This window comes from Hypanus sabinus, chromosome 7, assembly GCF_030144855.1.
Source record: "Hypanus sabinus isolate sHypSab1 chromosome 7, sHypSab1.hap1, whole genome shotgun sequence".
Taxonomy (NCBI): Eukaryota; Metazoa; Chordata; class Chondrichthyes; order Myliobatiformes; family Dasyatidae; genus Hypanus; species Hypanus sabinus.
Genome location: NC_082712.1, coordinates 136,683,384 through 136,697,209, shown reverse-complemented (window position 1 = coordinate 136,697,209; position 13,826 = coordinate 136,683,384). Strand labels below are relative to the sequence as shown.

The following is a 13,826-nucleotide window of genomic DNA, read 5'->3' as shown; positions in this document are numbered from 1 at the left end:
ACAACTCAGAGTACTGGACCAACAATAATTCAAGTAGACAGGGAATTGTACATCAAATTCTTATCAGTGCAGCAGAAATAAAGAAGACCTCACCCAGTCTGCGTGGGGCAGGTACTGAAGTTTATGAGTGACCAGAACCACAGTCCGCTTCTCTTCTTGCAGCAGCTTCAGGATTCCATCTTGCATAAGGTGATCACTTAGATGGACGTCCAGTGCTGAGAATGGATCATCCTACCAAACCAACAGTTAGTTAATATTCAATTTAATGTTTTTCTTAAATCTCATTGAATTCACTAAATGACCCTTGCAGAATGAATTTAACAATATTTTCATAACTTTAACCAAACACACTTCTAAGTTTAATTATCTCTTGATCAGCCCACCTGTTTAAAAAGCAGAAAGAAGGGCAAAACAATGGAGATACATCATTCTAATAGCTTTATCTAGGATTTACAGACACTTGCTATGTGAATAGTTGATCTGATAAAAGTTAGTTCAAAATTTTGCTGTAAGTTGAAATTTAATGTGTTTTTGCATACCCTTGAGTTGGTAATTAAGCCTATGAAAATGAAGTAAATATATAATTTTCCATAATTATAGCAACAGTGGTAACTGTTGTTCATCATAAATAGAATATAAATGAAGAAGGATACTCATGACACATTTTCACCTTCTGGCTGTTTCACCTTCTCAGTAATTTTTCCAGTTTCTTATGCTTTAATTATTCTATATGGGGGAGAACCTTTTTTTCTGAGTAGATCTGAACTTGTATTTGCTTGGTTGAACTTGTGCACGTGTGTATGGTCTTGGGTTAAATTCAGGTGCTAACAGATGATCTTTTTCTGATTGTCTTTTATTTCCCCATCAGGTGCATCTCTAGGCTCAAAGTTTCTCTCTTATTTCCTTGTATTGCAATTATTACAATTAGCTGCACTGTTAGTTGAGTGCTGCTTGTTCATTACACTGTTCACTGGTAAAAATGTGAGCAGCCCAATCTCATGGGGGACTGAGTTTCTTTTTCAGAGAGGGTCTTAATTACAATACACTTAGGAAGATCATTTAAAATAAACACCCTTTAGCCATATGTAACCAGACAATATTGCCTTCTTGTAGCCTCTTCACTACTTACATCACAGCACTTCAGTAGTCCACTTACCAGAACGCAGATGCTGCTTTCCATCTTGCTCGGCCAATATTTGTCAGTATGATACATAAGGATTTGGACCTGGAGGTTTTGGATTAGACTAACATAGTACCTTAGTAAATTATACCTGGGTCCCCAAATGTGTGGCCATTGAGGTTCTGGACTGAGAAACAATTGGATCTTGATGTTTGGGGTTTAGAGCCAGGAGAGGTTTCAAGCACATGGGTCTGACATTGGCTGAACTGTGAGCATGGCAAATCTGGCTGGACAGTCCCATCTTGCCGGAAACCTGCAGTGCACTGCAGATCTGAAAATTTTCTTGTACCCTTGAAGGACGTGCTTTGTAGTAGGAGTAAGAAGAGGAGCTAGCAGTTACCACTAAGCGATTGTGACCTAGGAAGTGCTGAAGAATGACAGAGCACAAGGGAAAGTAGACTTCTGCACTCAAGGCCATGGCTGAACATGTGGAAGCAAAAAAAAAAGTTCTGATCCACAAGGATTCAGGAGAGTCTCCAAACTCAGGCTCCAGAAGCAATCGAAGCAGATATCCTTTGAGGTGAATGGCAGGTGATAAGTCTTGAGGAACAGGCTGCTGTTTGTCAGGTATTTGATGATTCAGAGTTCTGATCTGAAAATGTTAATAATGTTTCTCTTTCTCTCTCTCTCTCACTTCTTGACTACAAATGATGTCACTCACTTTTTGTTTCAGTATTTTCAACATTTTGCTTTAGTTAATCACAACCCACAACCTCTCCTGATTTACAAGCTATATATTACAGCATGCACACATCTTCACACAGTGCCTTTCACCTTTCAGATAACTGCAACCTGTCCTGTGTTACGAATGTGCCACAACTCTGAGGGGCCGAAGGGTACAAAGTCACCCTCCTCCTTTTTGAGAATCGCAAGATTGCTATTAATTCGGGTCTGGGACCCAGGAAATGAGAGAGAGACGTCCAGAATACACAAGGTTTGGAATGTGTCCTGGCCTCAGCAAGATGGAACCATTGATAACGGCTATTGTCTCTTGGAGATGGAATTGTGTATTGAGTACTGTACTATTCATTGAAGCCCCTCGGGATGACATCTGATTGACATCTGAGACCCTGTGAGTAAGGATAAAAGAGGGTCTGGGGAACAACCCCTTTAGACGCACCAGGAGAAACGCTAGAAATTCAGTGACAGCGTTTAATAGCGACAGCTGGTGGGGCTCGCGTGTGTCCTTTTCCCTTGCCTGGGAATTGGTGGGCTCGCCACAGAAGAATGGCTTTAGCTAAAGTAGAGGCCACAAGTGACCGGCCTCACCAATAGAACTCTCGAAGGATCGAAATCATAAGAAGGAAAAGCTGGCAAGTGTCTAAAAATCTCTCTTGACACCAACCAAAGGGTGCAGCCTGAATGAACTGAGTGACTTTTATATTTCCATCGGATAGTGCATTATCCCCTAGACAATGATAGAACTATTTCTTATTGATTATTATTATACCCGCACTTTTAGATTTAGTATTGACGACGTATATTATCTGGATGTTTGCATTGATATTATTTTTGTGTATTTTTACTAATAATATTGTTAAAAATAGTACCATCAGACTTCAACAGACCTCTCTATCTTTGCTGGTAAGTGACCCAGTTATGGGGTTCGTAACAACATGGGGGCTTGTCCAGGATTTGATACCATATTGGAGGGCCAGTGAATTGGGCTTGTAAGTCCAAACGTGGATCTGGTTGCGCAGGTAGCCAGATGGGAAACCAGCAAAGATGGACGTGGAGGAATTTATAGAAAACCCGACTCTGCTAGAGGCGGCCACAAAGTTGGAATTGATAAATATTGCGGAAGGACTAAACCTCGCAGAGGTGAGGTTGTCAATGAAAAAGTGGGAGGTGCGGAGGGCCATAACTCAGTATTATATTGTGAAGAATGTGTTTTCAGCTGAGGTATTGGAAAATATCCCTGAAAAGGTACCAGCTAGTGGAACAGCTCAGTTAGAGTTGGAGAAATTGAGGCTGGATGCGGAACAGAGGAAGAGGGAGCATGAGCTCCAGCTAAAGGAGTTAGAGGTGAAAAGGGAGTAGGAAAGAGCTGAGAAACAAAGGGAGCATGAAATTCAGTTAAAACAGCTGGAAGCAGCTGAGAAAGAGAAGGAGAGGGCTGAGAAGGAGAGAGTATGAGGAGAAAGAGAAGCAGAGGCAACATGACTTGGATATGGAGAAGTTAAGGCAAGAGCGAAGAGCTCAAGGGTCAGACCGAGAGGAGAGGTTTAAGGTTAGTCGGAAGTTTAGGTTGGTACCTCCGTTCGAGGAGACGGATGTTGATAGTTATTTCTTGCATTTTGAAAAGGTGGCAGTGAATCAGAAGTGGCCCAAAGAGCAGTGAGTGGCATTGTTACAAAGTGTGTTAAAAGGGAAGGCACAACAGGCATATGCGGCGTTGTCCATGGAGGAGGAAGAGTCGGAGAATTATGAGAAAGTAAAGGAGGCCATTCTTCAGACCTACGAATTGGTACCTGAAGCCTATAGACAAAAGTTCAGAAATTTAAAGAAAGGGTGGAATCAGACGTATACCGAGTTTGTCTATGAGAAGGGTGTGCTCTTGGATCATTGGTTTGCAGCAGAAATAGTGGAAGAAGATTTTTGGTGTCTCAGGGAGTTAATTCTGATTAAGAAATTTAAAGATTGTGTTTCGGATGATATCCGGATGTATTTGAATGAGAAGCCGAATAAGTCCATCTCCGAATTTGCTAGATTCGCAGATGAATATGCCCTAACCCACAAGACAAAGTTTTCCTCGAATAAAAGTTACCAGAGAGACCGTGGGAACGGTAGAGAAAGCCCGCCAGCTGAGGCAGAGATCCCACCAGGAGCTAGTGGCAAAATTGAGGAGGAGAGGCAAGACAGCAGGAGAGGTCCTGGCTTGACCTGTTTTAATTGTGGAAAGGTGGGTCATATTGCATTCAAGTGCCTTGCTCCGAGGAAGGAGACAGGAAAATGGGAAGCAGCAATCCCTATAGGATGTGCTGTGGTGATCAGTAAATCGACGAGAGAGCCCAAGGTAGACAGAGTACGAGAAGGATCTGAGAAATGTATTTCAGAGAGAACCGTGTCTGTGAGAAAGAGAGACACACCAGTTCCAGTGCGGATCTAGAGAGACATGGGAGCTGAGCTGTCATTGATTAGCAGTAAGGTACTGGATTTTGGTTGCAAGACTGCAGAGGTAGCTTTGAGAGGAATAGGAAAAGAGACCGAAGTGGTGCCCTTGCATAGGATCATTCTGAATTGTGATCTGGTATCTGGACCAGTTGAAATAGGGGTGCGATCAGAATTCCCGAGAACTGACGTGGATGCCCTTCTGGGTAACGATTTAGCCGGTGGTACGGTTTGGTCAGCAATGAAGCTGACAAGCCAGCCTGTGAGTGTTGAGGTCCCACCCCTAGGTTCCAAGATCTATCCCGCATGCGCGACCACTCGCAGCATGTCGAGAAAGGCAGCTGAGAACGAGACCAGTTTAAATCAGGCCAGTATCAATTTGGCCGAGATGATTTTACCAACCCTGTACCAAGAGGGTTTAGAGGGTGGTAAAACAGAGAATAGGAAAGCGAAAGAGAGGAAGGGAGAGGAGGTAGACCTGCCCTTAGCAAGGAGAAAATTTATAGAGGCACGAAGTAAAGATGAAAAACAGATAAGGCTGTTAAAAGGTCCAGGGTTGGACATGGATGATCTGTCTGGTTTGGCAGAACTGTTTGAAGAAGTTGAAAACTCTAAAGGTGTTCCCGATAATGAAATGAGGGCAGCCCTAGATGAAAAGGATGCCATTACCCTGAAGAAGTCTGCTGGGTTGGCAGATAAGGTTGTTTCAGCCCGCGGGGTTGAGTTTACTCCGGAAGGGAGTTGCCCAGAGAGTAGTTGGGAGGATCAGGGGAATTTAGAATTTGAAAAGGGTACGGGTATTGAAAGCCTGGAAGAGGGAAATGTCCTGTTTGAGTGTGTTCAAGATGTGGATACACGTGGTACTGAACCTAGTAATGGAGCTCAGAAAAAGTCTGAGGTATTTGATTCAGTTGAAAAGGAATGCAGTCCTTGTGGGTCAGATGGACTTGGTTCAGTGAAGAAAGGGTTAACCTTGGTAACAGTGGGAAGTGAGAATTCCCAGTTGTTTGTGCTCGAAGGTGTTTTAAAAGTTAGTGAGGAGATAAAAGGTGGTGAGGTGATTATTATTGAAGGAAAAGGGAAAAGTGTAGTTCCTAGATTGAATGAAGAAAATTTAAAGTCTGGATTGATGTCAAAGGCAGCCACCAGGCTACAGAGACAATGGCTTGGTACAGGTTGAGTTGGAATGTAAAGGTGCCCCACACGCTATTGTTATTCAAGAGTGTGCTGTGAAAAAGCAGAATTTGAAATGCTGTTTGAACAAAGAGTTTAAACTGAAAGCTAATAGCCTGAGGGGTCCTGAAGAGAAAACTAGCAACTTGCTTAAAATTAAAGAATTGTGTGGAGATTCGGAAAAAGGTCTAAGTTTGGAACACATTGTTGATAAAATAACTCCTATGAAAGATGCAGGTGAAAGCCTATTCCACAGTGGTGCACAAGCTCACCACGTGGGAGTTAACTGGAAAAGGGGCGAGGGTTGACGGGATGCCATTTTTAATAGTAGAATCCAGTTTTAAGGGATTTCGACAAAGCATGTGAATAATAAAGACAACCCCCATGGAAGATTGACTGTTAAGTTTGAAAGTAACAATAAAGATTAGTATTTGCTTGAACTTTTGTAGTATACACGTAAGCTAAGATCACAACTCTTTAGTTTTTGTTTGCTGAAGAAAGGGAATAAAAATAGGTGGCTAGCAAATTGAAGTCTGATGCTACAAGACTTTAGTAAGGTACAAGATGTTAAAATATTAAAGGAAGTGACAATGTAATCGCTGTTTAGATGCTGAATTGAATGTATAACTGTATTACTCTGTAGTGAAAAAAAACTCTTTTGTATTGTGTTAGATTCTAAAATCCTGTAAGACTCTGTATTAATTCATTTTTACCGATGGTAAAAAGGCTTTGAAGGAAGGGAGTGTTACGAATGTGCCACTAGTCTGAGGGGCCGAAGGGTACAAAGTCGCCCCCTCCTTTTTGAGAATCGCAAGATCGCTAGTAATTCGGGTCTGGGACCCAGGAAATGAGAGAGAGACGTCCAGAATACACAAGGTTTGGAATGTGTCCTGGCCTCAGCAAGACGGAACCATTGATAATGGCTATTGTCTCTTGGAGACGGAATTGTGTATTGAGTACTGTACTATTCATTGAAGCCCCTCAGGGGATGACCAGGGTGGGCTGGTTGAGGGATTGCATCATCCCAACCTGATTGACATCTGAGACCCCGTGAGTAAGGATAAAAGAGGGTCTGGGGAACAACCCCTTTAGACGCACCAGGAGAAACGCTAGAAATCCGGTGACAGCGTTTAGCTAAAGCCATGTGACCCAGTTACGGGGTTTGTAACACCTGATAGTGAGAAAATAACAAGAAAAATGTCACACTGTCCTCCTTTGCTCTCAGCTACCAGCTGAATTACCAGTAATACACGGCATAAGGAATAGAATTAGGCAATTCAGCCCATCAAGTCTACTCCTCCATTCCACCATAGCTGATTTAGTATCCTTCTCAACTCCATTCTCCTGCCTTCTCCCCATAACCTTTGACTCCCTGATTAATCAAGAACCTATCAACCTCTGCCTTAAATATACCCAAAGACTTGGCCTGCATTGCCATCTGCGGCAATGAATTCCACAGATTCACCACCCGCTGGTTAAAAAGAAATCCTCATCCCTGTTCGTCTATCTGCTGAACCGTCTCTACGCCCACCTGGACAAGCCGGCGAGCACTGTGAGGGTCATGTTTTTTGACTTCTCCAGTGCGCTCAACACCATCCACCCTGCTCTGCTGGGTGAGAAGCTGACAGTGATGCAGGTGGATGTTTCCCTGGTGTCATGGATTATTGATTACCTGACTGGCAGACCACAGTATGTGCGCTTGCAACACTGTGTGTCAGAGTGGTCAGCAGCACTGGGGCTCCACAGGGGACTGTCCTGTCTCCCTTTCTCTTCATCATCTACACCTCGGACTTCAACTACTTCAGGAGTTTTCTGATGACTCTGCCATAGCTGGATGCATCAGCAAGGGAGATGAGGTGGAGTACAGGGCAATGGTGGGAAACTTTGTCACATGGTGTGAGCAGAGTCATCTGCAGCTTAATGTGAAAAAGACTAAGGAGCTGGTGGTGGACCTGAGGAGGGCTAAGGCACTGGTGACCCCTGTTTCCATTTAAGGGGTCAGTGTGGACATGGTGGAGGATTACAAATACCTGGGGATATGAATTGACAATAAACTAGACTGGTCAAAGAACACTGAAGGTGTCTACAAGAAGGGTCTAAGCTGTCTCTACTTCCTGAGGAGACTGAGGTCCTTTAACATCTGTCAGGCGATGCTGAGGATGTTCTACGAGTCTGTGGTGGCCAGTGCTATCATGTTTGCTGTTGTGTGCTGGGGCAGCAGGCTGAGGGTAGCAGACACCAACAGAATCAACAAACACATTCGTAAGGCCAGTGATGTTGTGGGGGTGGAACTGGACTCTCTGACAGTGGTGTCTGAAAAGAGGTTGCTGTCCAAGTTGCATGTCATCTTGGACAATCACTCCCATCCACTCCATAATGTACTGGTTAGGCACAGGAGTACATTCAGCCAGAGAGTCATTCCACCAAGATGCAACACTGAGCGTCATAGGAAGTCATTCCTGCCTGTGGCCATCAAACTTTACAACTCCTCCCTTGGAGTGTCAGACACTCTGAGCCAATAGGCTGGTCCTGGACTTATTTCCACTTGGAATAACTTACATATTATTATCTAATTATTTATGGTTTTATATTGATATATTTCTACACTATCCTTGGTTGGTGCAACTGTAACAAAACCCAATTTCCCTCGGGATCAATACAGTATCTCTGTCTGTCTGTCTGTCTAAATGGACATCCCTCAATTCTGAGGCTGTGCCCTCAAGTCCTAGACTCCCCTTCCATAGGAAACATTCTCTCCACTTTGGCCAGACCTTTCAATATTTGATAAATCATAAGTTGTGGGGTGCAAAATTATATATGTACTAAAGCAAAGACTAAAACAAAAAAAAACAGTGACAGCATTTGTAGTTAGGGAGGGAGGGAGAAGGGGGAGATAGAGAGGGAGAAACATTATCAACACCTCAAGTCATTGTGCTTTTATCAGAACCCTGAAGCTATCAAATACCTGACACTACAGCTGCCTGTTCGTCAAGGCGACTTTACTTGCCTCAGGAGGTTGAATTCGGAGACTCTCCTGAATCCTTGTAGATCAGGACATATTGTTCGTTTCCACATGTTCAGCCATGGCCTTCAGTGCAGAAGTCTTCTTTCCCTTATGCTGAGACATTCTTCAGTGCTTCCAAAATCACAATCCTTTAGTGCAATGAGATCCCTCCTCATTCGTCTAAGCTCCAGCAGGTACAGACCCAGAGTTATCACATGCTGCTCAAACGTTAACCCTTCTGTCCCTGGGATATTTCTCATGAAATTCTTCTCAACCTCCTCAAATGCCAGCACATCTTTTCTTAGATAAGAGCAGCAAAACTGCTCACAATGCTCCAAGTGCTGACCAATGCCTTATAAAGCCTCAGCATGACATTATTGTTTATGTATTCTAGTCCTCTCGAAATAAACGCTAACATTGCATTTGTTTTCCTTCCTACGATCTCAACCTGCAAGTTAACCTTTAGAGAATCCTGCATGAGGATTTCTAAGTCCCTTCGCATCTCTGATGTTTGAATTTTCTGGCCATTTAGAAAATGGTACACACCTTTACTCCTTTTGATAAAGTACATGACCATACTGCACTGTATTCCATCTGCGACTTCTTTGTTCATTCCCCCAATCTGTCTAAGTCCTTCTGGGGACCCCATGTTTCCTCAATAGTAATATGCCTTCTCTTTTGCTTTTATGCTGTCTTTGACTTCCCTCAACAGCCATGGTTGCCTCATCCTCCTTTAAAATACTTTTTTATCTTTGGGATGTATCTTTCCTGCAACTTCCTAATTGCCTCCACAAACCCCAGCCATTGCTGTTCTGCCATCACTCCTACTAGTGAAAACCTTCCAAACTATTTTGGCCAGCTCGCCCTTCATGCCTCTGTAATTCCCTTTACTCCATTGTCATATCAATATATTATACTTTAGCTTCTCCTTCACAAACTACAGGGTGAATTCTATCATATTATGATTAGTTCCACCCAAAGTTTCCTTTACCTTCAGCTTCCTAATCAAGTTTGACATAACACCCAATCCAGCATTGCTGTTCTCTAGTGGGTTCAACCACAAGCTGCTTTAAGAAGTCATCTCATAGGTATTCAACAAATTCCTTGTCTTGGGATCCACCACTAACAGGAATTTTTCAATCTATCTGTATATTCAAATCTCCCATGATAATCCAACATTGCCAATTATATTTGCCTTTACTGTCTCCGGTTGTAACCTCTTTCCAAGGATGTTCTTTCAATTTTTTTTTAAACCAACAGAGCCACCCCACCCCACTCTGCCTATCGGCCTGTCCTTTCATTACAATATTTATCCTTAGATGATAAGCTTCCACCTATGATCTTTTTTCCTTGACTCAGAGATGCCTACAATATTATACCTACCAACTGGATTATCTACCTTAATTCCATATGCCGTGTGCATTCAAATACATCTCCTTCAGTCCTGTAAGACCATAAATCACAGGAGCAGAATTAAGCCATTTGGCCCATCGAGTTTACTCTGTTATTTCATCATGGTTGATCCATTTTCCTCTCAACCTCATTCTCCAGACTTTCCAACATAACTTTTCACACCCTGATCTTTTTCCCCACTTATGGCTTTTAAGTTGCCTTCTGTATTAAAAAAAATACCAATCCTCTAACTTCCCACTAATTTTTGCTCTATTATATGCCCTCTCTTTTGCTTTTATGTTGGCTTTGACTTCCCTTGTCAGCCACGGTTGCATCACCCTGCCGTTAGAATACCTACTCTTCTTTGAGATATATCGACCCTGTTCCTTCGATTTTCCTAGCCATTGCTACTCTGCCATCATCCCTCCTAGTGTCCCCTTCCAAATATCTTTGGCCAGCTCCCCTCTCATGCCTCTGTAATTCCCTTTACTCCACTGTAATACTGATTAATTGGACTTAACTTCTCCCTCTCAAATTGCCAAGTGAATTTTATTCATCACACTTTCAGATTTTGGCCCACTGTTACACTTTAACTCTTCCCACTGACAGCAATTTTGTCCTATCATTTGTCTCTCCTTCCTTACAGTCGCACGACACACTGTATCTACTTGTGTACCAACTACCTCATCCTCGGCCCTGTCACTCCTGTTCCCAACCCCATGCCAAATTAGTTTAAACCCCCTCAGCAACTGTAACAAAACTGCCCGTTGGGATATTGATCCCCCTTGGATTCAGGTGTAACCCATCCTTTTTGTACAGGTCAGAACTTCCCCAGAACAAATCCCAAGATCAGAAATCTGAAAGCTTGCCTCCTGCACCAATTCATCAGCCAAATCATCCTATTCTCACCCTCACTGGGACATGGCACAGGCAGTAATGCAGAGATTACTACCCTGGTGGTCCTGCTTTTCACCTTACCACCTAATTCTCCATGTTATCTCTTCAGGACCTCCCCCCATTTCCTATGTATGTTGCTAATACCAATGTGTACCACGACTTCTGGCTATTTACCCTCCCCCTTTAGAATGCTGTGGAATCGATTCAAGACATCCCTAACTCTGGCACCTAGGAGGCAACATACCATTTAGGTGTCCCTTTCATATTCACAGCATTTGCTTTCTGGTCCTCTATTTATGGAATCCTCTATCACTACTGCCCTCTGCTTCTCCCCCTCCCCCCAACGAGTCACAGAGCCAGGCTCAGTGCCAGAGAACTGGTTGCTGCAGCTTTCCCCGAGAGGTCCCCTCCTCCCCAACAGTATCCAAAGCTGTACATCTATGTAACCGTTGAATATTATTTCTTTACTGTTAAAGGTGCTCTTATGTATTCACCTTGCTAATGCATTTAAACATCTAAAACAGGTAAAGGTATTAAAGGCCCAAAAAAGTATTTGTTGGCTTGTGTATTTTTCCTAGGCTACAAAACTTATTATATTTAATATTATCCTGTAATACCAAGAGCTCTTATCTTACTAAGCAACCTCATGTGCAGCACCTTGTCAAATGCCCTCTGAAAATCCAAATAAACAATATCCATTGATTCTCTTTTGTCTGTCCTGTTTGTTATTTCCTCAAATAATTCCAACAGATTTGTCAGGCAAGATTACCTCTTCAGAAAACCATACTGACTTTGGCCTACATTATCACATGCCTCCAAGTAACCCTGAAACCTCATCCTTAGTATTAGACTCCAACAGTCAGGCTAACTGGCCAGTAATTTCCTTTCTTCTGCCTTCTTCCCTTCAAAGAGTGGAGTGACATCTGCAATTTTTCATTGCTCGGGAACTAATCCAGAATCCTGGGGTGTAGTCAGGACTTAAGATGATAGTTTAGAGGTGGGATCTGCAATGTGGTGAAGCATTAAAAATGAGGAACTAGCGCTCATGTTGGCGGTGGACGAGGGGTTTAGAAAAGTAGTTTCCACAGATGGTGGCCCACAGGAAAGCACTGATAGGTGTGTACAACAAAACTTTACGTGAATTGGGAGGAGTCCAAATACAGGGAATCCAGGCCAAAACCTGACACCTACACAACTTGAAGCCTGTTGTTATAGTATGAAATGGATGGCTAACTCTACTTGGATATAATAGTTTGTTGGCCAGTCATGTATGACAGCAAAAGCAGCAGCCTACAAGTAAAGCATATCCGTGAGGTATGGCTATAAGGAGGTATAGAGTCTGCAGTGAGCCATTTAGATTCTGAGCTATTCAGACTTGAATTCCAAGATCTTAGCCCCTGAAAACCAGCAGCCTTTCTCCACATTCATTGCAGCCAAGGCAAGAGGTAAGGGAATGTTTAAGTGCGAGATGTACATCGGAATACAATGATGCCTTTCTAAAAATTTATTTATTTAGCGTAACAGTGTAGAGTAGAGCCTTCCAGCCCTTTGAGCCACGCTGCCTCACCAAACCCACAGCCCCAATTAACCCTAACCTAATCATGGACAACTTACAATTTTGGACCGTGGGAGGAAAACCGGAGTAGCTAGGGAAAACCCACACACTCCATGGGGAGGGTGTACAGAGACTCCTTACAGAATGGCACTGCAAGTGAACTTCAGTCTCCTGAATGTCCGAGCTGTAATAGTGTTGCATAAACTGTTATCTTTGTTTTTCTCCCTGGTTATTTTTGGATTGTGACCTACAGTAAATTTTAATGCTTGGTCACATAGTGAAAGTATGATGTGGTATCTTTGGCTTGGCACTTAGTGGTATCAGATTCAGACTGTTTCTTCATCAATAATCCTACAGAATGGGGTTGCCTGGGACACCTCCTCCATTTCATTTCTGTTTCACTGCCATGCCCTCTTCATTCACCTCCTCATACTAGAGTTCCTCAATTGATTGTGCTTAGAAGTTCTACAGAATGTAATAAGATACTGTTATATTTGACAATGAACTGTGATAGATATTGTTCTGTCCCAAAAATAGTCAATCAAGTTCAATAGTATTTTTTATGAAGTCAAAACTTATTCCAACCTTAAGCTTTTTTCTTAACCATTGGTTGAACTTTAATTAAATCTTCTGAAGCAATTTACAAACTTAAGAGTTGCAAAAAAAAAAGAAATTCATTGTGCAAGAGTTGCATTTTAAATAGAACTATCAAATAAATACACCCACCAGAAAAACCACATTAGTCTGCTGGTACAGAGATCTTGCTACACTGATACGTTGACGCTGTCCACCACTTAGGTTAATTCCCTGTGGAAGTTTGGGGACATTAAAAGCAATATTCAATTCAGGCATTTATTTACAGCAAATAAATATCACAATGACATCCATTAAACTTAATTGAAATGAAGTAAAGCTCATATTTTTAATACTGGTAATCAAGAAAATGCTTATTAACCTGATGCTGCACAGAACATTGTAACTTAATAAAGCAAACACCATCTCCTATCTTCCCAGTTAGACACAGCTGTTGGAGCTTTAGTAACAGATAAGGTGAGACTTTGAAACTTTGGTAGAAATTAACGTGATTGTGGGAAAATGTAGTCACAAGCTCCCATCTTGTGCTTAACAAGATGAAATCCTACGATGTTACAGGAAATATACTAGCATAGCTTGAGGATTGTCTGACAGGCGGGAGGTAGAGAGTGGGAATAAAAGGGGCCTTTTCAGATTGGCTGCTGGTGACTAGTGGTGTTCCTCAGGTTAGAATTGGGACCACCACTTTTCACATTGTTTGTCAATGATTTGGATAATATAATTGATGGTTTTGTGGCAAAATTTGTGGATGATACAAAGACAGGAGGAAGGGTAGGTAGTGGTGAAGAAGCAATTGCAGCAGGACTTAGACAGATTGGAAGAATGGGCAAAGAAGTGGCAGATGGAATACACTGTTGGGAAATGTATAATAATACATTTTGGTAAATGGAACAATAGTGTGGACTTATCTAAATAGGGAG

General features: G+C 42.4%; 1 protein-coding gene across 3 annotated transcripts in view; it reads right to left on the bottom strand.

Annotated features, from left to right (window-relative positions):
- Positions 1-13,826, bottom strand: part of abcc8 (ATP-binding cassette, sub-family C (CFTR/MRP), member 8) — a 164,274-nt gene that overhangs the window by 36,402 nt on the left and 114,046 nt on the right. For all 3 annotated transcript variants that reach the window (XM_059973947.1, XM_059973945.1, XM_059973946.1), the window contains exons 21-22: positions 13,039-13,119; positions 94-231 (exon numbers count right to left, since the gene is read on the bottom strand). In XM_059973947.1, the coding sequence (XP_059829930.1) occupies positions 94-231; positions 13,039-13,119 (219 nt within the window). The remainder of the gene's footprint in view (positions 1-93; positions 232-13,038; positions 13,120-13,826) is intronic.